Below are 26,158 nucleotides of genomic sequence, written 5' to 3' on the forward strand. Positions count from 1 at the left end.
AATATTTTATCAACTATTTAAGCTTCTTCTTTTTTTCAATAAATCATTAAAATTCACATAATAAACCCATATTATATTCCAAATTATTGAAAACTAATTCTCAAAATACCAAAGTAAATTAAACTAAAAAAATAATAATAATAAGGGTAACAATATAAACTAAATGGAAAATATATATATATCAACCCAAACCTACCAACCTACGAAGAATCAACCTGGGGCATTGGATTGAATTGGATTGGGGCATTGGGTTGAATTGGATTGGGTTAATTTTGTCAGATTAGTGGGTTAGATGCACACTCTTTATTAAACCTCTCTTAAGTGGAACAACACAAAAATACCATTAGAATGAAAAGCCATACGGAAGTTCATTACACTTCTTTGACATCCAAACATTGGTATGACGTATAAACCTATTAAAAACAGCAAATGAAAAAGAGTTTTTATTCTCACATCTACTTTTATGTTTTGAAAGTGAACATTATCTTTTTGCCTTTTAAAAGGATACATGAGATAAATATTTGTGTAAATGAGTGAATACAATCATGTAAATAAGTGTGGCGAACTAAAAAACCTATTAAGAACTCAAACCAAGGGACCTAGATAGATCAAAACAATCAATCATCCTACTACATTGTCTTCATTCCCCCCCCCCCCCCCCCCCCAAAGAAAGATCAAATTCTAAGGCCTATACATATTGGGCTCTCCTGGATCAGTTGTGGACCTTGACCTCCAAATTCAGGTGAAAGATAATGACACTGATCAGTCAAGAGTACCTTAATAAAAGAGTACTTCCACAGTTCCACAAAAAAGTACCCAGTAGATCACCCTAGAAACTCCCCAATAACCCATTCCACCTCTTGCCTCTTACATTGAGTCCTTATTTTCAAACCAAAATGTCCGTTTCCACAGACGAGTCCGCTGCATGCGGACTCACCTGACACGTTGACACTCCCTCACTCCACGTATCCACACGTGCCCACATTCCACACACCTATATATAACTCTCAACTATTTGAACCATTCCCACTAGTATATATGCATTTCCAAAGCCTCAATCTTTGTAAGATTTCCGTCTTTGTCTCTGTCTCTAGGGCCATAGCAACTAGACCTTCTTGTTTTCCTCCCAAAACCCACCTCAAAACTCACCGGAATACTCTCTCTTAGGCAACATTTCCGGTAACTCAGAGACCCTTTAGAGTAGTGTTTGCAAGAATGGCTTCAGGTGGTCAGAAGTTTCCACCACAAAGGCAGGAGAGGCAGCCTGGGCAAGAGCATGTCATGGAACCTACCCCTGAATTTACGAGCTCAGACTACACGCCATCCAATAAGCTTCGAGTAGGATTTTTTTCCGTTTCAAAATCACATTCATACATATAATTCATGCACACATATATTTAGGTAACTCCACATGGAGTTTATAAACAGTTTCTTTCTTAATTTTTCTTTGTTAGAGCTGATAAAAAATAGTTGTTTTGGATGATACATATGATACGTAGAAAGTCTATAACATATGTATCATCCAAAACAACTATTTTAGTTGGAGGTCATTGCCATCCTTGAAATATTTTTGCTTTCCTGAGGCTCATTAGGTTAATTTTAGTTTCCAATGAAGAAAATTTATTGCCAAATTATAAGTACTAGCAATTCTTTTCTTTGTGATAACTTTCTTTTAACTAGAGGAAGTTAAATCTCATGTGGAACCAAGAATTTCATTTAAAAAGTACAATCATGATTTCTAGCTATTCATTTCAGGCTGGCTTATACTGCACAACACATTTTGTGATGGTATTCCTAGCATTGCATGCATGCACACTAGTAGTAAAACTAACGTGAAAGTTTTGCAGGGAAAGGTAGCGCTAGTGACTGGCGGCGACTCTGGGATTGGATGAGCTGTGTGCCACTGCTTTGCTCAAGAGGGTGCAACCGTGGCCTTCACGTATGTGAAGGCTCAGGAGGACAAGGATGCGCAAGACACGCTCCACATGCTCAAGAAGGCAAAGACTTCTGATGCCAAAGAGCCTATGGCAATAGCAGCTGACTTGGGATATGACAACAATTGCAAAAGGGTGGTTGATGAGGCTGTGAATGCATATGGCCAGATTGATATACTGATCAATAATGCTGCCGAGCAGTACAAATCATGTTCAGTGGAGGAGATTGATGAGGAAAGGCTTGAGAGGGTGTTTAGGACCAATATCTTCTCTTACTTTTTCACAGTGAGGTAATATACAAATTCATGTATCTGGCTTAAAAAATGTCATAATTGCTTAGGCTAGGGAGGACCAAGATTTCAAGTTTTGTTCTTGACTTCTTGGTTTTCTTCTGGGTATCTATCGTAAAAAAGTGTTATAAGCTTTTTGTATTGCACAAAGCATGATTGTAACTTTACTAGTCTATTTGATCTCTTATTAACATGTTAAAACTTAAAAGTTGATTATTGTGGCCTATAAATAAAAGGGTGAGTTCTCAGAAGTGAAGGCCTAACTGAATAGAGTGAAAGACTAATGAGTATTATGCATGCTTGATGATTTTGATGTTGTTTTGGTGATAGGCATGCTTTGAAGCATATGAAGCAAGGGAGCTCCATAATCAACACGACATCTGTGAATGCATACAAGGGAAATAAAAAGCTGATCGAATACACAGCAACCAAAGGTGCAATCGTGGCTTACACTAGAGCTCTAGCCCTCCAGCTTGTAGAGAGAGGCATAAGGGTCAATGGTGTGGCCCCTGGACCCATTTGGACCCCATTGATACCATCATCATTCAGTGAGGAAGAGTGTGCTAAGTTCGGGTCTGAAGTGCCTATGGGCAGGGCTGGTCAGCCTATTGAGGTTGCTCCATGCTATGTCTTCCTTGCTTGTAATCATTGCTCCTCTTACATAACTGGCCAGGTTCTTCATCCTAATGGTAAGTTCAATTTTAAGCTGCAATTTGTGTATGTTTTAGTACTTATAGGTAGATGATTGATAACCCTTTATTGTTTTTTTTTTTGGGGGTAAATCTGTTTTACAGGTGGAACTGTAGTGAATGCTTGAAGGGACTGGAAGAGTGTGTTTGGTGCTTCCTGTTGTTGCCTTTTTATAGTAAGTTTTTTGTGTCGTATGGAAAAAAGAGTGGCAATTAGTGTCTACAGATTCTTTTGTATGCTCTAACCCCAAGAGAGCAGTATGGTGTTAAATGGGTACTTGGCAAGTTGTTAATGTGCTGTATGAAAATTAAGAAGCAATAAAAGTCTTTGTAAATTAAGCTTTGTTTAAGTTGTAAGTGATCTACTTGTTGTAAGAGGCTGTCACCCTGTTTCTCTTCTAGTTTAATTTCTTAAGCTATGAGAACCAAAATATAATGGACTATCAATTAGCATTTGAAATGGTCAATGTTTCTCTTCTAGTTTAATTTCTTAAGCTATGAGAGTCGAAATATAATGGACTATCAATTTAGTATTTGAAATGGCCAAAGTATGGTTTATGGTTTCAACCCTTAAGAGGTTACTACTAGGCTTGCCTGCAGCAGTGCAAGGCAGACCTATCATCAATAAGACAAATTACAAGCACTTGGCCAGGACATCAAAGCCGAAAGATAAATGGAGAATTCTAACTTAGAAATGAAGGTCACGGAAAAGATGGATCCTATACGGACTTTATACGATACTGCACTGGCAATATTCAGCTTAAGATCAATACAATCCTATATGGACTTTATACAATACTGCACTAGCAATCAGCTTAAGATCAATACAATCACAAGTTCTCATTTCAAGATAGCAGCAATGCTATGTGCACGGTGATATAGCACAAGGGACTCTCACTCACTATTTATGAGTGGTTAAAACTTAAAACCCGTGTGTTCTAACCCATTTTTCATATCAGCGAGACAATTGTTTGTACCATCCTTTCCCTCCTTTTCTTCCCTCTAAAAACCTATTACTCCATCCCTAAACTCTTGATTCCACATTCACAAAACGTTTTGAAGTTCGCAACTATTGATGTATCACTATGCAGTCTATGCTGGGGCCACTTCTTTTATGGCTTAAATTTAGTGTGAATTTCCGAACAAGAATAAAAATTATTACACTTTTATGATACGGCCAATGTTTTTAGCTCCTTCGATAGGGGTTCTGGGATTCAGTCTGACTTGAAAAGAGCCAGATATGATCTTGACAAGTACCTTTCACTGTCGGTGCAGCTTCTCAGCCATTTCTTTTTTCAGTGTTTTAACATATGTCAAGGTTTCTATTCCAATAATAAATCAAGATTTGTAAAGCTTTAAGCCATTTACTTGCATTTGACTAACACTACGGAGTTGAAACTTGAAGTAAAATCAACAGATTGCATTATAAAACATGTCACCAACATTTGAGATTCAAAATGAAGGTACAGTTGGGACAGCAAGATTCCATTACAAATCTTTAGTCTGGTTTGTGGAATATGACTAGAGGATATAACAAGTAAAAGAAGTAAATTTGATCCATTTAGTATTATTTTTGTTTAATTTGTATTTTCTTCGGAGTAGAGAAGAATGTGAAACACTCTCCTATGGTGGGGGGACTGGGGACTGGTCGAAAATCATCAATATACCAGAGAGCTAAATCATTCCTTGGTTGTTCAATCAGAATCTTGAATGTGACTTATAGGAGGTTCAAAATTTTCAAATTAAAATTTGAAAGTTTAGAACTGTTACAAATTTTACTAATTTCAAATTGAACCTTACACTTTTATAATCATATAAATTTAAATCCTAATCATTTTGGGTTGATAAGGGGTCTAAATTGATATGCTTTTTAAAATTCAGGTTTAATTTGACAGTTTTGAAACTATAGAGATAGGTTGTTATGACATGATATAACAATAATAACAAGAAGCTTTAATTTTTGTGTCATTTATGGATCCTCAGCATAATAGTTAGGGTCGGTTACATGTATTTTTTTCCTTTATTGTTATAACATGATGGAATGGGAAAATTATCCCATGGAGCAGCTCCATGAAGCCACTCTCTCTAATAATAAGTGGGACTCACATTTGTGGGTCTTGCATGCTATGAGAGGATGGTCTCATATAACGGCTCCATATGATACCTGATGCAATGGGCTGATAAACAGTACACTATCCTGGGTTTACTATCCTGGGTTTACGACTACTTTCACATTTCCAATACACCTCATCAATACACCTATTAAAACTAAAATGTTAAACCAAATGGGTTGTCCAAACTTCAAAGTGTCCCCAACATTGATTGAACTTAGTTATTGTATTAAACTACACAATTTCTACTTATCAAAAAAAATTAAACTACACAATTTCTATCAAACATTCCAGGAAAAATCAAGGAAAATCACATCAGCAGTTTGATGAAATGGAAAATAAGAGCAATTGGAATTAGTGGATGTCTATCCTTGATGGCTAGGCAGACAACACTACAATTGAAGAACCTCTAATGGGACTTCATATAGTAATATTGCTAAACCTTCACCATTTAGATTCTGTGAAGTGTATATAACAATGTTAATAACTTCATATAGAGCATGTAAGCTGCATGATAATTATCAAGTATCTTTCCCAAAGCAAGAGAAAAAATCCATTTGTATAAAATTGGCTTACCGCAAACTAGGATCTAAAGAGGAGAGAAAATTCATATAAATTTTTTACAATTGTCTTACCTGTGAAGCAACAAGATGGATATTCCCAAGACTTCAATAAAATCATAAATTAACTCAAATTAATCATTCTAAGGACACAATTATTGTACAGAAAAGATAGATCAAGAGGAACACGTTACAGCAAAGCACACATTTTCATGCTTATTATTGGACATCGGGGATTTTACTCTTATTCATAAATAAGGAAGATCAGGATGAACCACTAAAGCTAACCTCAGCACCTTTCCCACCTATTGCTGCAAGCAAACATTGGAAGCCGCATGACTCCAGCTCCGCAATTACCTTATCAACAACTGTTCCTGATAGCACTGATTCATGTGGTTAAGGAAGCATCTGAATAACAAAATTTTAGATAAAGCATATCAATAATTTTGCAACGTCCTGACATTATTCAGAAAATCCAAAAGTTACTAATTTTGTTCAGATGTAAAAGTTGAACAGATGAAGTTTCTCCACGCTAATGTATTTTAGATTTTTATGAATAAAAGACTCATATAGAATTATATAGGTGTTACCAATGAGCTCTAGCTCAAATGACAGAACCTCCCTAGTAAGAACAAGGAGGAGGTGAAGTTGCAAGTTGAATTCCTATCTAGTGTGTGGAAGTTACCAATAAAACAAAAAAAGAACAAAGAATAGAATTATTGCTTCTATGGGTAATAAATTCTATTCAAAGTAAAAATTTTAACACATACGATGGCTATAAATCATCCTCTCATCAAATTATAATAAGAGTTTAAAAGAACAGTGAAATCCAAGAAAGACTAACTATGAGAATTTCCAAAAGCATGCAACTAGTTATACAGAGAACAAAAGGCCTGATGCAAAGCCAATTGAGATCCATGTGCAACTTACACAAAGGCCAGATGCAAAGCCAAATACTACGAATGCATTCTAGCTCAAATGACACCACCTTTCTCTATAAAGATAGGGTGGAGGGTGAAGTCATGGGTTCAAAACCCACCCAGAGCCAAATCCCATGGGGCCCTCTCCTATATATAATTAGCTCCTCATAGTAATAAAATAACTTCAATTTCTTCTAAGACTGAAATGGTACAACATCCAAGTAAAGCTTGACTGAAATGCTTTTGAAAGTAATGAAACCATGCAGTTTCTGATTAACCTCTATCTGACAGTAATAAGGTTTCCACAGCCCCCACCCCTCCTCTCTTTTTTTCTCTTCTGCCCCCACCACCACAAAAAAAATCTTTCCCAAGTTCTCTGTGGATGAACTTGGTGCCATTCCTGGCACAGAAGGCCAATGACAACTCCAAATATATATGGGTGCAAGTTGAGAGCTACATAGGAGGAGAGGATAACTGGAACACAAGAAAATATGAGGCATTGTTCTTGTAGTATATAACCCTCCCCCGCTGGAGAATTTCTAGTACAGAAATTCTTTTTCCTACAAAAGTTTATATTATTATATCATGGAAACTGATGAGGTCCAATCACCATAGCTATATATCTACACCACGACTTCCACAGCCAACCAATAATATAATGGAATCTAAAACAGGCATTCACAATGTACTAAACATAAGAACCTGTAGAAGAAAAAATAGGAAATTAAAATCCTTGAAATTAAAATATATAAACAGCACGAGGAAATGGATACGGGTTGGCAACAGCGTCAGAACACAGCCTCCACCCCCAGCTCCTGTCAATTTGGAAGCTAACTTGTACTTCAATGTTGTCCTAAGAACAGTTTCTATTGAAGCATGGCTGACTCCCATACACTGGAGAAGACCTTGATTCATTTCAATTAACTCTTCTATCTTCTCTTCCTTCTCTGTTATGGAGAGCTCATCAGGGGCTGGTGACTGGATAATGGTAGACAATTCGTTGCTGATAGAATCAACTGCATTAAACACCAAACTCATGGCATCTGGGTGCCTTATGGTCCTCTCTGAAACACCAGCAACTAATGCCTTTGTATTCCTCCCAACCTTGGTGTTGGTAATGAGCATTTTGAGTGGCATATTGGACTTGATGAGTGTCAAATTACCAGACCTAAATTTGATCATGTTGCCTGTTGCATTCAAATTTAAAGCAAATTCAAATGCAGTGACCTTCTTGTGTTTGGGAGATAAAGGAAACAGCATACTGTATGGTGAAGTTGACAAACATATTAACACAAAGTAGTTCTCCCTTTTCTTCCCTTGTTTTATTTTTTAGCAGGAGGTGCATACATGGAGGAAATGGATATGAAATGTACTAAATTATTGAAAATTTCTACACTGTGTACAAGTTTAATGTGTGCGTGCAGGTCATTAATATTGTGTAGATAACACATGATTTATTCAAGTAACTCAACAACAATTTCTGCATAGATTATATAATGATGAATATCATACGAGAATGTATGACTCCCATTCCACAAAACAGGTTGATTCACTTCCACTCATATTCAATATTGAATTCATTCTCCCTTCCACAAGTAGATTTTTCAAATTACCACTACTTTTACAACTCTTTCATATTACCATCAATAAAGTAAAATACTTACTTCTAAGCAGGCACAAAGTGAGATGAAAATACTACTCAGAATGATGAGCAACAGGGAAAAGACACTTCTTAGGCACAAAACGTCGATTAAAAAAGGATAGATTTGTCTAGCACAGCTCACAAGATCACATACCATATGTGCTGACTGTGTTGTCAAGTCCAGATGGCTTTCCATGGATTATCTTTTCACCTTCAAAAGCCCATTTATTTAGCAATTCGAGCTCACTTTCCCCAAATGCTGACCACCCCTGCTGGCTCATATCCAAACTCACTGAATCCGAGAAAGAAAGCAGAGCAGCTGAGAGTGCAACACAGAATGCAGCGGATGAACCCAAGCCTGAACCCAAAGGAAGCTCAGAGGTGACAACCACCGTAGCAGGCTTAAATCTGATATGTAAAATAAATAAATAAATAAAAATAAAAAGAAGAAGAAGTCAGAAATAGATTGCTAAGAAAAGAATATTGAAAAATGCAACCATTAATGGAAGCATACCCATGGATACAGGAGTATAGCCAAAGAAAAGCTGAAACTCCAGAAGCAAGTCCAATGTTTGCTTCTGGAATATTTTGTTCTTCAACTAGTGCTGCAATTGATTTCATGGTCTCTATTGAGCAAGAGGTGGGTTTTGAAGAAAGCAAACTTCCTGCTTCAGGTAGTGCATCTTTGATTCTAGCAACTGGCCATGAAAATTCTAATGCCAAATCCTTGAGTTGGAGTCTTAGAAATTCATCATTGTCTATGAATAAAAGCACAAAAAATCAGTGACAGATTCATCTGAGAACCTGAAGAGAAATGAAATAGAATTTTGCCAGAATAAAAAGATAAAAGAAGTGCAAATTTGTAGAAATCTCAAAAAGACCATCACATATTTCATAAATTTAATTTGGTCCCTAGCTCTTCAATGAATGTTGTGAGGATAAAATTCTTTTGAACTAGTGTATTAATAAACATTGAGCTGCTAATGTCCACTGGTCCGTACCTTTTCTTCTCTCTGTAAAGATTTACCCTTTTTTTATTTTTATAAGTCTCTGTAAAGATTTACCTACTTTATTATTGTGTATCTTTTGCCTTCTAAAAGAAATGCCATAACAAAACGCTGTATCACACCCACGCACTGAGGGAGAGGAAGATCACAAATGATCAAAAGGGTAAGCAACAATCAACAATTCAACCCAAAAATAAAAACCTTAATAAATGGTAAGCAATTATAGTATGTCTATCCAAATCAACAATACATCGAAAACCAGTAACGTTTTTCACGTGGTCAACACAGTTGAAACATAGAATCACTCATCATCAGTTTCATCAAATCTGTCTCTCAGCGTTTGATTGGTTAAGACTTTTTTTTTTTAAAGAAAAAGTCTTTCTTTCTTTCTTTCTTTTTTATTAAAAAAAAAATTGTTGAATTTGTTGATAAGCTGAGAAAGTTGTATAGGTTGGAACCTGGAACAGACATCAATGAGCACTTTCCACAAACAAAGCAGTTCAACAAAACCCAATTTAATCCAAATCCCAAAATCACAAATCCTAAGCACAGTAACACACACACAGAAAAGGCACAAATGCTCAAAAGGGTATATTCCAATCAAGAAACTAAACCCAAAGCAAACAATCACAGCAACATAACGCAGCACACACACATCACAAAACCACAAAAGCTCAAAAGGGTATCCTCTGATCACCATTTCAACCAATACCCAATTCAACTCAGGCCCAAATCTCCCATCTTTGTGCCAATTCAGCACAAGCCCACATCACAAACATCCAAAACAAAACAACCACAGCAAATAAATAGTAACAAAAAGAGAGCCACAGAGAGAGTGTGTGTGTGTGTGTACCAGAGGGAGTGGGAAATCGAAGAGAAACATAGGTGTAGAGGTTAAGGGAAGCAGCCACCGCCGTGGATCCGTGAACCACAGCATGCTCTCCGGCCAGTATGATTTTCCCTGGAGCTCTAGCTTTCACTTCCATTTTTTTTTTTTTTAATTAATAAAAGAAAACACTAAATTTTCACCAAATATTTTTCTGCTAAATTTTGGTGCTGCTCCTTAAATTCTTGTTACTCTCTCCGTATGTTCATTAAATGTTGAGAATGTACGTGGAAGTTCATTAATAGTGAAAGAGACTGACTTAGAGAGCACTTTTTTCATTGAATCGGCGGAGTGAACAATAATAGTATCAATTTTATATTTTTATATAGTGCAAAAGTACTATAGAGTATAGACCAAAAAAATGGTTGTTGTTGTTGTTTTTCTGCTTAAAGTTATAGATGTGTTTGGTTTGGTAAATTGTCCACCTAAGTTATGGCGCGTGGAAAATGAGGTACCAATTCAGCTAACTAATAAAAGTTTGAAATACACAATGTACTGAAGCCTGAAGGATGATAAATCATGAGTGTCACGAATCCTAGATATTATAGTCCTTTATCCATCATTCAAAAAAATAATAATAATAATTGTTAAACAGGCTCAACAAATTTAAATAAGTGAGTCTTTTTAGATAAGAAGTCTAAAAAAGATAATTTCTTAAAGAAAATGTCTTTTTTAGATGAGATGAATTATTGGATGAATTACATAGTCATCATAGTGGATCATATTACTTATTTATCAATCTATTAAAAGACTCTTACTTATTTAAAATTTTTAAATCTGGTTAACATTTTTTTTATCATAAGCTAACTCAACAATTTTAAACAAATGGAAGTTTTTTAGTAAAATAGTGGACAAATGACGTGGTCCACCATAAGAACTGTATAATTCCTCCCATCCTTATCTTAAACAGTTATGAACTTCCACTTCTATCACATTAGTTTAGGTATGATCTCTTGTCTTTCTCCCACTCATTTGTCAAAAGTTTGGAGGATGAGGTGAGATTTTAGCCCCGCCCCACCCTGTGTTGATAAAGGATATAATTCTAAATTTTGCATGCCCTAAATTTCTGTTATTTAAATAAACAAATCAACAATACCTTATTTAAATGCGTGGGATATTAAGATTTTTGTTTTTGTTTAATATTGTCTTGTTAAACACTTGGATAATATTATTCAATTTTTGCTAAAAATTAATTTAATTTAATAGGATAAATTTAATTGTAATTTCAAGTATATTTAAATTAATGAAATAGGTTTTATTAAAAAAATATATAATAGTTGCGCGACAAATTAACTCAAAATAGAATTTTACAAGGCGGGAATGGAGCAAAGAAGTTTTTCTCGTCATACGAGAAGAGGCAAGGCAACGATATGGTAAGACAAAACCATGCGGGGCGGGATGAAATCCCATCCTTAGTCTCCGCACCTCCCATTTTTATCCCTACTAATTCCCCATTACTATCAAATTATCAGGAAAAAAAATTCTCACTTGCTAACTCATAAGTGTAAATTTAAATGAGTTTATTTTAGTTACCTTATTTTTGTTTAATGTTTCTAGGGGGAAAAAGACTTTTGAATATGTACATGAACGGACACCTTGAAACTAAAACAAACAAGCACTAAATCACATTATTCCCATCCTATCCCATAAACAAAATTTTGAATAAAAATTAATAATTTAACAAATATTCAAATTTTAGTTGGCAAGAAAATTATAGAATTAAATTTTTTTGGTGAAGAATATAGAATATAAATTTAATTGTAAAAAAAATTGAACTAGAGGATTCAATTTTTTTTTCTTTTTTTTTGTTTTTAATTTTCATACGAGAGAGAGAGAGAGAGAGAGAGAGAACATGTGCCCTTTTGATAGGTAGTCACCCTCATATGGATCAGTGAATGTGAGCATGAGAACCTAGAACCACATTATAATTAATTCAATTAGTAAAATTTTTTGTTATCAAATAAGGTTTGAATCTTGCCTATACTAAAAAGAAATTAGTATATTAACTTGATGATATAGAAAAAGTAATCATGAAATTGATGTGATTGATAGGATCAAATCTCATATTAAAAAAAGAAAAAAGATCATTGTCAAAATCAATCTACCTATGAACTTATGACATCTTGCATAACAATTTTGGCACCATAATAATATAATACAATTGAAAAAAAACTATAAATTAGAAATTAGGGTAGCTTTGTTGGAAAAATGGTTAATTAACCTCATGGACACTTTCCCAAAACCATTAAGGTTAATGAGAATTTGATTTTGTAAGTGTTGGCCCAAAAGTTGCGCTTATTTCAATGTTTGTTTGTGTGCACTATACTTAATTCCAAACCAATATGTTTATTGGCTATTGCACTTTTTTGAACTGGTGCAAGTTTGTAACAATATTTCTATTCACTATTGCATTTTTTTTTAAACTAGTGCAAATATGTAACAATACGTCTATTTATTATTGCACCTATTCTAAACTTTTGCCAGTATGTCTATAAATAGGCATCCCTCATTTCATTTAAGTTAGTTTATTCATTCATTTCATTAGTCTTGAGAGAGAGAGAGAGAGAGAGAGAGAGAATTATGTTCATTGTGCAAGGAGATTGTAATGTTTTTTTACGTGTCGTTGATCATTGTATCTTAAGAAGTAGACGTCTGAGAGACTTAAAGCATCACTGAATAAACAGTGAGAGGAAGAAATCTGGCTTAAGGACATAGTGTCAAACACCAGTTTTCATCAGTTTTGCATCAACCATTTTGCATTCAATTGATCTGTAAGTTTTACTATATTTTCTCTTGTACATTCACTCATAAATTTGTGTATATATTGATTTTTTTTTATCTTGTTCACAAAATCACAAAAGTAAATTATTTGTGAAATAATTCCAACAAGCTCTACTAAAGAGTTTCAAAAATTCTATCTATTTATTTTAAAAATAGTGAATTTGATTTTATCACATAATTAATACTAATTTAAATAGATACCAAAATTTTAATTATCAATGTTTTGTTTAAATCTAAAGTCTAAACAGGGGGTATCCTTCTATTTTGCTTAAACAAAAAAATAAAGTTAATCTAATAAAGTTCACTAAAAATAAAGTTAATCTAATAAAGGACGGAATGTTTATAAGAAATAAGGTTAGATGATCACTGAATAGTATGCAAGCTCATTTTTACTTTGTTGTGTCAATTGTGTGATTGGGTGTTTCCATTCGAGCATCCTAAGTCAACTCACATTCATGATTCATGATTCCACTCCAGCACCTTAAAGATTCACGTTCCATTTGATTGGGTCGTGTTTTGCACAAGGTTGATAGGCGCTTGGGTTTCCTCCTTCTCAACTAATGTGGGTTTACTTCCATTATTTTTTAGAGGTCAAAAGCCCATCATATTTAGCAGTCCATCTTTGATCATATTTGCTTATTCAACTTTCAATGGAGGATGATTGAGGGAGTCTACACTATACAATACACACCTACCTACCTTCTTGTTGACTATGGGCCTCATTATTGTGAACAATTTTTCATTCTGTTCTGTGAAACCAGGCCTCATGGTTTTCTTAAAATAAAAAGGAAAAAAATTCAATGTGAGTCCATACAACAAGAAATCACATGCTGTCCTTTATACTCAAAAGATGATGTTTGTGGCACATCAATCATCATCAACGTTTTCACTGTGCTTGCTTGTCTGGCTTGCCACTAGAGAAAACAAAAGGGGAAAAAAGGGTAAAATTTGAAGAGGATGTGTTAAGTTAGAATACTAATTTGTATTTTTCTTTCACTTTCTCTGCATAAGCAATAAACCAAACAAAAAATGTGTATGTTGCTTCATTTGATCGTTCGGAAGATGAAGATAACTCAAATCTAAGACCTTACTACTTTTTTAAGGTTGAGATAATATTAATTGAACTTTTCTTCTTCTACTCTTGGAAAATTAATGAAGCACAACTGATCTTGCAGATTCCCTTCTATACTAAAATGTGACTGTTTTATGTTTACAAAAACATGAGTTCAGATACATCGGTTGTCATTATGCTAGCCATCTTATGCAATAGCTCCTATCTTTTTGTCCAAGTAATACTATCCAGTCTCCAATATTAAATGATAAATTTAGATAAGTAAATTGTTCCAAACCTTGATCTGTTATCCCAAAGGAATATCTAGCCCATTATTCTTGATTTTCTCAAAATGAAGATAAAACTGGAGAAAGTCCTAGCTACAAAATTAATCCATTAAGTTGGAAATAACACAATATATTAATGATCAAGTACTTATTAATTAGTTACATTTCAGAGTGACTTAGAGAACTAGTTTCAAGAAGAATTACCTCTGTGGCACAAAAGTGCAAGCAGAAAGCCCTTTCCCATTTTTTTAAATCTTTGAGTAGGATATAAGATTTACAATAAAACGTAGGGACTGAAAGAATTCAGTAACCCTTTTTCTCAGCAATGCCAACCTCTTCTTGGAGAGTGTCATAAAGAATCTCGACAAGATTAAGCAGGAATGCATCTGAACCATGTTTTGCCAACAAGGAAATTGCCACAGCAAGATTATCATACAGCCCTAGTGGTATGCTCACCTGTAGATATGCAGAAACAAATTTATGTGGTTTTTCAAAGGTCTTAAGATAAACAAGGAAAACGTAAAATCGTCATGCATTACAACAAACAGAGAGAGAGAGAGAGAGAGAGAGAGAGAGAGAGAGAGAACTTGGCAGAATCCAGATACTCCAGCAATTGACTGCAAGCTAGAAGCCCTGACACGAATAGCTTCCAATAGAATTGGATCACTTTGTAGTTTTGGTGGAGGCCCTGGAACAGTGGGAATTATGAGGACACCAAAATCCTGAATAATCATCATCCAGAAGTGTTACTCAAGCTAGTAGAAAAGTTGAATTCGTATATTAGAGATGATGGCACTTTCCTTTGCTGCTATAGGTTGCTAGTGAGAGCAAAGAGAAGCGAGATGCAGATATGGTGAACTATACTTCCTAAGGTTACTCCATTTTGAAATCCAAACATGGAGTCATAACTGTATCCTACTCACTATCCTTGCCACTTTTCAAAAAATTTTAACTCCATTCAGTACTTGTGGACAGAAGATGAATACAACCATGGTGGAAAACAGCAATTAATATTGTTTTTGCAACAAACAATATATGTAATTTGTTTAAAACAATCTGTAATTCTTCAAGAAAAGCATTCCATTTTTACTTTGGAATGCATTTCCAGGATATAGGCCAGATATGCCATCTTGTTTTCATCAATCGCATGAAAAAACTTTCATTTTTTCTTTGTTCTTTTATCAAATCATTTTTATCACATAAATAAATTGAAGCTAAAACAGCAATCACATCACTCTTACTACTAAAATTTGAATTCAGGAGAAAGATGTGTTTATATGATAAAAGGAACAAATGTTTTAAGTGTAGAAATTCATTTTAAATGCATAGATATTATCTTTGACTTTTTAGTATCTCTTTGGCTAAGTGTGTTTATCTTTATGGAAGATAAGGGCGTGTCCTATTAAGAGGCATACCAGCATGCATACAAGCACAGTGTCATCTTGTAGACAACCATTATCGCATATTTAAATTGTGGGATCATGGGATCTCCATACAGCACAATCCTATTTTTGCAAAACATTCAGCGGACAAGAAAGAGAGTACCCCAAGAAGAGCATTGAGAGCAGCACATAGTTCAGTCTTCACAGAGTGACAGACATCCAAATTTCATCTGTTGCCCTAAGGGCTTCCCATACGCGTTCTGATATTCCAGGACCCAAATCAGGTTTGACAGTACTAACCCATTTGCCATGGTTATTCTTGACTTCATACCTATGCTTTAAAAGATTAATAAGTTCAGGAGCTACTGTTTATATAAGAACAGTATTTTCATCTAAGCAATATCCACACAAACATCACAGTCATTCAAGTCATTGAATTAAATGTGCTAGTGACCATATGCGCCTTAGAAGCAACTGCACTACACTTGCAAGGGCTGCCAAAGATGGTATATTATACTCTTGATCAACGTTTCCCTTGGTCATACATTGTTTTATACTTGGAACTTTTTCCTCGACATAGTCCCCAAGGACTGCATGCTTTACAAGATCACCTGCATTTTATGTAAAAAAATGAAGTGACATCTCATTTAGTGAAAAAAATATTTATCTGAACATGGAAGTGTTTGATGGGCAAAGCTTTCTCTTTTCGTAGCATTTGAGAGGTATTTTTTGCAGCATGGCTAAGGAGACAGTCAAGTTAATTACCATCTTTTTCAGAGTGATACTGATAAATCCACTATAGACAGTGCTTTTTCCTTAAAGTTCTAAGGAAATAAAATGGAATTATTTAAAATTTATATGACGAATGAATTCCTCCCATGTATAGAACTAAACAAATAACAAATTTATGTGGTCAATGTACTAATCCCCAAATAACTTATTCACTGATTTAACAAGAGGTTCAGTAGCTCAATCACTTGGAATGGTTGAAAGCTGGAAACAATCTTCAGCAATAATTATCTGAGAGGGTATGACAGGATCCACCTCAGGTAATTGTAGTAGTACTCGTCCAACTCTGTTTAAAATCACAGGATCTCTAGCAAACCATCCTGAATAAGAAATTGGTGTAAAAAAAAAAAGTTGCCATTAAAAGGGAAAAAATAGATAAGGAATCACTAATCACACGATTAAACAATATAGCAGCAATTCACTTTTCTATAACGTAAAAATTGTTGAAGATATGATTTTGACATTTGAGTATATTACTAAGCTTCTAGACAAAGCGACAAACTACTTATGATAGCTTAAACCATATTATTCAAAAGTATTTGAGGTAATTATGAATGCATGCATACACACAAACAGACACATAATCTGAAGTAGGCACAGGTAAATGCACATGGATAATTTGCAAGAATGTAAAACGAGAAAACTTTGGCCATGAGCCATTGAGGAAAAATGCAAACACAATTTCTTGTTGCATCACTGTCTAAACCAGTGTGCCAATCTCAACAATATCATCGCCATTTGGCCATACTTTCAGCTGCAGAGTTGAATTTGTTTTAGATATATTTAAATATTAAGTTAGAAATTTCAAATCAAGCCATCAAATACTTGGTTCCTTACCCACGCTATCAAAACTGTGTGCCATAGGAATTACTCCAGTTGTAGAAATGGCACCATGTGAAGGCCGAAAGCCAAGAATTCCACAATGTGATGCAGGTATTCTTACACTTCCTCCAGTGTCAGTTCCTATGCTAGATAGAACCTTTTGGTTAAATTTATTGAGGACAAGGAAAGAAACATAAAATTGTCCACAAAAGAAACTCGCCTAAGGAGAAATCAACAAGCTTTGCACCTACTGCAACAGCAGATCCAGTGGAAGATCCAATCAGGCACCCGATCAGGCGCACATGGATTTTTAGGTGTGCCATAATGTTTGTTTTCTCCATTCATACTGCCAAAACAATGTGGTCCTTCCATCATATGCCCAACAATTATGATGTGAATATTCAAGGACATTCTTCTTCTTCTTTTTTAAAGATGAATAACTAAGTGAGAGGCCTCAAGTATTTAGGAAGCAATTAGAAACCACACAGATATGTACCGCGTGAAATAAAAAATGTTTAGACTAGGGATATGCCATACATAAAGAAGTGGTTATAATCAAGAATTGAAATTGTCATTATTTCCCCAAATAATATTAGTTTTACAGGAAATACAAACTCATTTCTAATTACTATTATGAATCAACATAAATTTCTTTCACCCCACGCCCCCTCATCCCCACAAAAAAAAAATGTTAATAGATGGTAATCAAGTTATTGATTTTTTTTTATACTAACCTGTATGCCATTTCATCCAAGACAGTTTTACCAACACATGTTGCACCTCCCCTTAAGATAGCTAAAACGGCTGGGGCTGTTGATGTGGCAGCCGGATGAGTCCTCGCCCAGTCAGGATGTCCGAACCCAGTCACATATCCATCCACATCAAATCTGTTTCCAAATAAAAAACTTCAAGAAAAATCTAAAACCCACACCACACCCACAAATTCTGCAAAACAACAAATAAAAATACCCAATTGCTGATATTAATATCTGAAACTGATATCAACTGGGACTCACAAACACACATTAACACACAAATCTTCTAAACAACATAGATAATCACAAACAATAGCTGACATTGATGCATAGGCTTGCACACGCGCGCGCACACACACACACACGAAGAATATAGATACAAACACAAATACAAACGTAAAAATACACACAAAGACAGAAACTTCAAACTTCAAACTTCAATAGAGCATGGATTAAACCCAATAGTTAAATTCATAAAAAAAGCATCTCACTCTGAATTTCATTATTTCACTGTACACGATTCTGCAAGCACCCAACACACTTCAAAAAAAAATGGAGAAAACCCAGTTGTTGAAATGATGAATGAGCCCAAAAGCAGAAGAAAAAAAAGTACGAAAGCTTTGGATTTTTGGAGGATAAAGAAGAGAGATAGATAGAATAACTCTGAGCAAAGAGTGTAATTAGGACTGACATGTCTTTAACAGCAAAGGTGAGCGAACTCAAAGGAAGCTCATGGGGTGATGAGCTTTGTTGTAGAACGAACTTCTCCATGAAAGCTCCATAGTCTGTGTCTTTTGCCATGTGGCCCATGTCTGAGCTCTCTTTCTCTCTCTCTCTCTCTCTCGCTCGCTCGCTCATCTTTATGTTTAAAAATAGAGAAATTTAGTTGGTCTGTAATTTTTACGAACGGCGTCGTTTTAGTCCATAAATTTTTTAGTATTTTTTTTTATAGAAATAAAATTTTTAATTGTTATCTGTGTTTATAAGACTATATCTATAAATTTATATAGATTTTAATTGGATTCTCAATTTTACACTAAATGTTCTATTTTAATTTTTAATTAATTTTGTGCCAAGTAAATTATTGAGTGTAAAAATCGAAGAGTCTATATTCAATTTTATTCTAAATTAGAATTCAATTGAAATTCAATTTTTCGCCACATGTTCATCTAAATTTTTTATTTTTGTGGCAAGTAAATTATTGGGTGCAAAAACCGAAAATTCTAAAACCAATTAAATTCTAAATCGTATGTATGTATGTATATGAGAAATCATTACATATTTTAGAAATGTGTGGTTAAAAAAAGTGTAAACTAATATCATGTATAATTTGAATTTCTTCTAAAAATTTTAATTGTACCTATGCATATGTACTAGACTACACACTAGTTTATATATATATATATATATATATATATATATAATAGCCAAAGCTAAGAAAAAATCTAATTAAATTTCAAATTAGAATTCAATTAAAATATAATTTTGCGTTAAATGTCTTATCCAATCTAAGCTTTTAAATTTTTGTACCAAGTTAGTTAATTCAGTGTAAAGATTGGATTTCAATTAGTATTTAATTTTACGCTACGTGTTCCATCTAATCTAAGTTATTAAATTTTTGTGTCAAGTGAGCTAATTCAGTATAAATATTGGATTTCAATTAGGATTTAATTTTGTACCATGTGTACTATTTACTAAGTTTTTAAAATTTTGTGTCAAATGAGTTAACTTAGTGTAGAAAATGAGGAGTTCAATATAAATAAAACATAAAATAAAAAAAAAACCTAATCATATAACTTACTCTATATATAAATTTAGAGGAAGAGAAAGTTTGAATGATTTTATATTTATGATACATTTTTTTGTGTAACTAAAAATAATTCAAATTTATAAGTCATTTATGTAGATACATACATACACACACACACACACACATATATATATATATATAACCAAAGCTTAGAGGAAAATTCAATTATAATCAAAATTGAATTTTGCTTTTGTTTGTTTTCTATAAAAATTAAGTTGTTTAATTTTTTGCTACTGAGATAGATATTTTTGAATTTTTTTTTTTTTTTGAAGTAATGCAATAAGACCTCGTCATGTTCATCCTTACTAACATTCTATACAAAAAATGATACCTTTTAATGGCCTGGATTTTTTTCAATCACCTTAACAAAGAAGGTGGACTTCAACCAAGTTAGCCCTTCTTATAAAGTGATTACGGAGACTTCCAAAGGAAAAGAAAAGTCCATGGTGCTCATATTTGGCTCCTAAGCACCTCTCTCATGGCAAAAATAAATGGACCAACCCACATCTAAAATATCCTGCATTTAGAAAGGTATTATTTGGTACAGGGAGACCTTCAGGGAAATCTTGGGTTAGACTTTGATAGGGTAATGGTAAGCGTCCAATGACTTCTATAATGATGCTTCTATTATTATTTTCTCTGAACTAAGGGGAATTTTTTTTTTAATTTTTTCTATTCAGATATTTTGTATGCAAAAATCTTGAACATAACAAACTGTAATTGAGTTCAGTGATCCCATGCATCTATTCCCATTCCATTTAGAAGATGTTATTGAATCAGTTTATTCTTTTATTTTGTGTTGTATTTAGTAGAATTTCACGGAGAGTAATTGTGAATTGATATTGTATATATGTAGACACCTCATTTTGTATCCATTAATAAATTTTGGTCCCCGACCTCAATGATGAGCTTGAAATATGTCAACCAAGGGTAATTAAAGAGTTCACAATAGTTCGGAAGTAATCACAACTCAAAAGTGCTCAAATTGCTTTGAAATCGACATTGAAAAATGACATTTGTTCATTATTTTGACCATAACTTTTGATTCACAAAGAATATTAGAGTGATATTTACTTAATTGGAAAGAAGACATCCTGAGCTTCAATTTGAATACCAATTTTTCCTAATTTAGATTTCTATTGAGTGAGCTATGACCATTTAAAGTCAGACCATCAGAGTTGTCAGGAATTAGGGTATGCGTACGCATGAATCAAGTGTGCGTGTGCACACCCAAAAGATGTGTACACACACTCGTTTTTTGGGCAATGGAACTTCATTTTTAAGGGCCCAAAACATCATTCTTTGATATGGGCCCGCCCCTAGACCCTTGGGAACATCTAAAATGCCTCAAAAACTCTCATTTTAACTTATAAATACTCACCTTATGTCTCCATTCAAACCTTAACCAAAGAGAGTTTATATTTTGCCTCCATCTTCTCTAAAACCATAGTTCTCTTTTCTAAAACTCATACACAACACCTTAGCACTTTTTTTTTTTTACAAATTCAAAACCCCTCTTTAGTTAGTTTTAAGACAGAAACTTGTTCTTAATTGGATTTCTCAAAACCTTTTTCAATTAAACTTTGTTCTTGAGTTGTGATTACTAAGTTCTATTGTGTTCTTTGATTATTCTTATTCTCTCAATCTAATATTAGTATTGTAGGCACTGAGGGGTTAGTTAAACAATCTCAATTATGTGATTCAAAAGCGAGATGAGTCTTTTTCCCATGATTTCTCACTTTGTTACATAGGATTCACATGGTTCTTTGTTTGATGTTATCTTAAGTGTTCTTATCATATTTGATTGATGTTATGATTTTTTTATCCATGTTTTAATATGATTTTAGGTTGTTTATAATTTGTTTTGGTTGTTCTTGTTTTATTATTTTAGTTTCATGTAAAGTTTAACATGTTTATTTATTTGAAGTAGTTTACTATACGTATTGATTTGTTTCTTGATTATTTTTTATTTTGATGCTTTGTGTTATTTATTTTATGTTAGTTTAGTTTTAGGGTTTCTAACACACTTGTTTGATTTCTATGTATATATCTTTGTTTGATTAAATCAATAAAGATGTGACTTTTCGGATCTGTGTTAAAGGATGCGTACGCATCATTGAGTATGCTTGCACATAGTTTCAACCATGCGTATGCATAATTGAGTATGCGTATGCACCCGGAACCCAAATTAGAGAAAAATCTTGTTTTTATTATTTTAATCATTTTTCACATGTTCTTTAATTCTATTTGACTCTATTTAGGTTAATATATTGTGTTTAATTATTTTCATGTTTATTTTGGTATTTTTGCCATGTATGCTTTATTTGTGATATTTTGCCTTTAGTGTTTTATTTAATTGTCTACTTTCCATGTTTAATTTATTTTGTTTGATTATGTTTTATTTGTTTCCTTTAATATTGTAATGTGATCTTTAACATGTTATGTGTGTTATTTTCTTTAAGAGCATGATGTTTGTTTAGGTTAAGGATTAGAGATCTTTTAGTAACTTCTTTATCTAAATATGACCTAGCAACACATAATAAAGGCTGGCCCAAAAGTCAGGCGGTCTTGGGTATCTAACACCTTCCCAAACCGTACCCAAACTTTGGACCCATAATCTGGTATGCAGACCTATGCATATAGGTGAGTGGCCCAAAAGGCCCAATATAGTCCCTAGACCTAATCTAGGTGGCAACTTCATTTTTAACCCTCTGTCACGATCCACTCCAAGGCTAAGGCGTACTCCCTTGTGCCCACAATGGTGACTCCGCTCGGGATAGAGAAGAAGTTTAACTCCAACATGTTGTTAAGCCATAATTAAAGAAAGATTTTATTAATTGAGCCCACTCCTGTTTTATTTTGTTTTTCACACACATGCACTTTGTACCCATATAATCTTGGTTGGAGATGAGTGGGAAAGTGGAAGCTCCATTCAGGCCAAGAGTTTCCGAAGTTTATCCCACCAACTCACAATCCGTGCCATTGACTATGATGGGCTTTGAGTATGTTTATGATTTACTACCAATCCATTACGGTCTATCTAGGCCCGAGGTTGGAATAATGGCCCACCTAGTTGTGAGTGATCTAATGATCTATCCCGTTAGCTTTAAGGAGCTTACCTACACGTAGATAAGCTTAAGACCCAAACATGTAGGGTTACCCAATTGTGTGTGTATGTGTGTGGTTTGTTTGAATTGTTTGTTGGGCTTGTAAGATGGGTCAATCTCTTAAAAAAAGTCTTTTTAAGTTTTCAAAAAAACCAAAAAAAAAAAAAGGTAAAGTTTTCAAGTTCTTTTTTTAAATAATTTTTTTTCAAAAAAAAAAGTGTGAAATTAAAAAAAAAATCAAATAAATTTTTTAAGTGTGAGTTTTCAGTTACTTTATATATATATACACATTCCAAAATTTTTTTAAAAGAGTGAGTTTCTTTGTAAATAATATTTTTCAAGAAAGAGTTTCTTTCAAAATAACAATTTTTCAAAAAAGAAAAGTGAGTTTTGAGTGAGATTTTTTATATAAATTCCTAAAAAGTTTTTTTTTTCAAGTGAGCTTTCTGTAAATATTTTTTTAAAAAAATAATAATTGAATTGAGCTTTTAAGAAAGGGTTTCTTTCAAAATAAAACTTTTCCAAAAAAAAAAAAAAATCTTCTGAGTTTTTCTTTAGTAATAAAATTTTTCAAAGGTTAGCCTATTCTAGTAGCCCATTTTTGTTTGATGATTTGAGTCTTTCCTTTATTGTGTCTTGGGCTTAGACCCATCCGTGTCTTATCTTGTTTTGTCTCGGGATTTAGTATCATCTTTGTCTTGTCTTGAACCTTAGACCCATTCTTGTTTTGTCTAGGGGCATTAAGCCCATCCTTGTGTCGTCTTAGGCCTTAGGCCTATCCTTTGTCTTGTCTTGGGCCTTAGGCCCATCCTTGTTTTTTCTAGGGGCATTAAGCCCACTTTTTGTCTTGGGCCTGAGGCCCATCCTTGTCTTGTCTAGGGGCATTAAGCCCACCTTTTTGCGTCTTGGGCCTTAGGCCCACCTTTGCCTTGTCTAAGGGCCGTAGGCCCATCCTTGGTCTTGTCTAGGCTTTGCGTTTTCCTTGTTATTCGTTTTAGAGCTTTAGGTCTGTGTCATGTCGTCTAGGGTTGTTACCTTACCTTGTCCTTTGTTTGGGCCCTAGGTCCATTCTAGTTTGTCTAGGGGCACGAGGCTCATGTCTTGTCAAGGTTTGTCATCTTTTAGTGTCTTCATTGTTGTGTCTTCAAGCTTCATTCTTTTGTGTCTTATTTTCTTAGGTCTTGTCTAAACTTTTTGGTCTCATTCTAGGGGCATGGTTAAGTGGGAATTGAATATAAATTTATTGTTGGTTATCTTTATGAAATATCTCTCATAACTCATAAGGATAAGTCTCTTGTAGGTAGGCTTGTTCAACCACTACCCGATACTAATGGAATTGCCTCTTACCGCACCGATCCTCCCGCCTCATGGCTCCACGGTAGGTTTTAGGCACGGTGGTTAGCAAAGTTTTTTGAGCACCAAAGCCAGCCAATATGGCTAGCGGTGGTGGGTTTTGCACACTAATAAGAACCACATCGTACTGCTATATCATATATGTATATATAAATAGATGTGTGTCAATGTGTATGCTTTATGTATGGGCGTTACCCTCCTTTAAGCTCATTTGTTCATAAAAGCTCATTGTAATAATGACACGTGTAGGATTTGACACTGATCAGACCACCCACAGACTCATTCCAACTGAGTTTTTATGCTCGTCTAAAACCCGAGGACTAGGGATTAAAGCATTTACGACATGAACGACGGAGGTGGGGTCTCCTCACCTTCGATGGGCATGTTGTCGAGGCAGGAGGAACTCGGAGTGCACATCATCGCCTATGGAGCGTTGCTGCCGAGCAGTCTCTCCAACGGTGGAGCTAGTTCCAATGCTACTCTCACCTTCCCCCATTCACCACTAAATATCCACTTTAAAGTAATAGTATTGGACCTTCCTTCCACTACCTAGGGAATGCTGCTGCCGGGTAGTACCTCTAATGGTGGAGCTAGTTCCAACGCCACTGTCACCTTCTCCCACTCACGATTAGGCAACCACTTAGAGGAAACAGTATTGGACCTCTTTCTCCACCCACCAGGAAAATAATCATAGCTTTCCCATTAACTTTAGCTATAAATAAGCAAGGAAGATTGAGTTCAGGGGGTCGACAAGTTGAGAGAAAAAACACTAAGGAAAGGGGGTGATCATTTTGGGGAAGTAAGGAGTATAATCCTGAGAACACAAGGGATAGGAGTACGTGGACTACCGAACATAGGACCACCCATTGTAGGAAATCCAAAAGCCCATAAAGTAAATAAATTGTGAGCCCAAATAGAGTTAGATTCCAATAATCACATTTTGGGTGGCCACACTTTAGTATTAAAAAATATTGAGAGAGAGAGAGAGAGCTTAGACTACTAGATGGAAAGAGAGGCAGGTGAAGCTTGAAGGAAGAAGAAGCTAGGTTAAGTTTATAATTTAATACGTGTAAAACGATGTCATTTAGCTACTCTATAAGTTAAAAAAAAAAAGTTATTAAACAATGTCGTTTTGAACCCAATATTAAAATTAAAATTAGGTCCAAAACTACGTCGTTTTTAGCATCAAATTTAAAAAAAAAAAAAAATTGAAACGATGTCATTTTAACAGGTTTAAGTTTAGGTTGAAAATTTCAAATCTCAAACAGATTAGAATCAAACTCTCTCTTTCTGTCTCATGCTGCCTCTCCCCCTTTCCTCTCTCAAGTCTTGCATGAGAACCTCCCTTACCTCCTCCGCCTTTGCCTACTCCTCCACCTCTGCCCCTTGAAGCCATCATTCTCCAAGGCCACTATATAGCTCTCTCAAAGTTTTTAGAGAAGGTTTTGATGCTCAATTCCTACTATGCTTTCTACCAAATTTGTATGTGCATTCTGTTCTTTTGTTTTTTTAATCTATTATGGGTTGTGTTTTGTTTTTTTGTTTTTATATAAGTTTTTTTGATTTGAAATGGGAGAGTTGACAGAAAGATAGTGAAATTGTTTTTTTTCTTCTTATTTATAATTTTGGGAATATTTGGGGTATTTTAATGATTTAGATGTGGTTTCTGTGTTAAATTTATTGTGTTTGGCTCTTGAGAAAATTGAGAAATAACTGAACTAACCACATCGAACCGGCATGGTACACCGCACCTTGTGTAGGCTAGTTTCCACCCCTCCACAGTTGAGGTGCGATCAGACATGCAAGGAAACCGCCCCTATAGGTACAATGCAAAATAGCCCTTAAAAGCTAACCACACTGCACCATGTACAACCGTACTTGTAGGTGACCCATCATTGCTCCTAAAAAGGGTATTGCACAATCCTCTTGGTCTCGAAATTTTGATAATCGCCTCATAAGCACTGATCTTACTTTTGTTGACC

At 34.5% G+C, this 26,158-nt stretch overlaps 2 protein-coding genes and 1 pseudogene across 3 annotated transcripts; 1 reads left to right on the plus strand and 2 right to left on the minus strand.

Annotated features, from left to right (window-relative positions):
* Positions 1 to 1,105: 1,105 nt before the first annotated feature.
* Positions 1,106 to 3,380, plus strand: LOC142626696 (NADPH-dependent aldehyde reductase 1, chloroplastic-like). Its single transcript, XM_075800404.1, has 4 exons — positions 1,106 to 1,338; positions 1,848 to 2,224; positions 2,555 to 2,913; positions 3,019 to 3,380. The coding sequence occupies exons 2-4, from the start codon at positions 1,986 to 1,988 to the stop codon at positions 3,039 to 3,041; spliced, it is 621 nt and encodes a 206-aa protein (XP_075656519.1). The 5' UTR covers positions 1,106 to 1,338; positions 1,848 to 1,985; the 3' UTR covers positions 3,042 to 3,380.
* Positions 3,381 to 5,607: 2,227 nt separating this feature from the next.
* LOC142628055 (mevalonate kinase) lies at positions 5,608 to 10,415 on the minus strand. Of its 2 annotated transcripts, none has more exons than XM_075802008.1 (5): positions 10,007 to 10,415; positions 8,661 to 8,904; positions 8,301 to 8,554; positions 7,278 to 7,691; positions 5,608 to 5,967 (listed from the first exon to the last, which is right to left on the minus strand). In XM_075802008.1, the coding sequence occupies exons 1-5, from the start codon at positions 10,137 to 10,139 to the stop codon at positions 5,849 to 5,851; spliced, it is 1,164 nt and encodes a 387-aa protein (XP_075658123.1). In that variant the 5' UTR covers positions 10,140 to 10,415; the 3' UTR covers positions 5,608 to 5,848. The 2 variants fall into 2 exon arrangements, with proteins under 2 accessions (XP_075658123.1, XP_075658124.1); XM_075802009.1 differs by having other exon boundaries at positions 5,608 to 5,992; positions 7,259 to 7,691; positions 10,007 to 10,403.
* A 3,858-nt stretch (positions 10,416 to 14,273) lies between these two features.
* LOC142628056 (amidase 1-like) lies at positions 14,274 to 18,738 on the minus strand (annotated as a pseudogene).
* Positions 18,739 to 26,158: the final 7,420 nt, after the last annotated feature.

This window comes from Castanea sativa, chromosome 3, assembly GCF_040712315.1.
Source record: "Castanea sativa cultivar Marrone di Chiusa Pesio chromosome 3, ASM4071231v1".
In the NCBI taxonomy this organism is placed as follows: Eukaryota; Viridiplantae; Streptophyta; class Magnoliopsida; order Fagales; family Fagaceae; genus Castanea; species Castanea sativa.

What these genes read in the sequence shown, in the direction of transcription:
- LOC142626696 (XM_075800404.1), top strand. Translation starts at nt 1,986, where the DNA reads ATGCTCAAGAAGGCAAAGACTTCTGATGCCAAAGAGCCTATGGCAATA. An exon ending in TCTTACTTTTTCACAGTGAG is followed by an intron (nt 2,225 to 2,554) that starts GTAATATACAAA and finishes TTTTGGTGATAG; the next exon opens with GCATGCTTTGAAGCATATGA. An exon ending in CCAGGTTCTTCATCCTAATG is followed by an intron (nt 2,914 to 3,018) that starts GTAAGTTCAATT and finishes TCTGTTTTACAG; the next exon opens with GTGGAACTGTAGTGAATGCT.
- LOC142628055 (XM_075802008.1), bottom strand. Translation starts at nt 10,139, where the DNA reads ATGGAAGTGAAAGCTAGAGCTCCAGGGAAAATCATACTGGCCGGAGAG. An exon ending in CTATACTCCTGTATCCATGG is followed by an intron (nt 8,555 to 8,660) that starts GTATGCTTCCAT and finishes TTTACATATCAG; the next exon opens with ATTTAAGCCTGCTACGGTGG. An exon ending in TCTGACGCTGTTGCCAACCC is followed by an intron (nt 5,968 to 7,277) that starts GTATCCATTTCC and finishes CACATGAATCAG; the next exon opens with TGCTATCAGGAACAGTTGTT.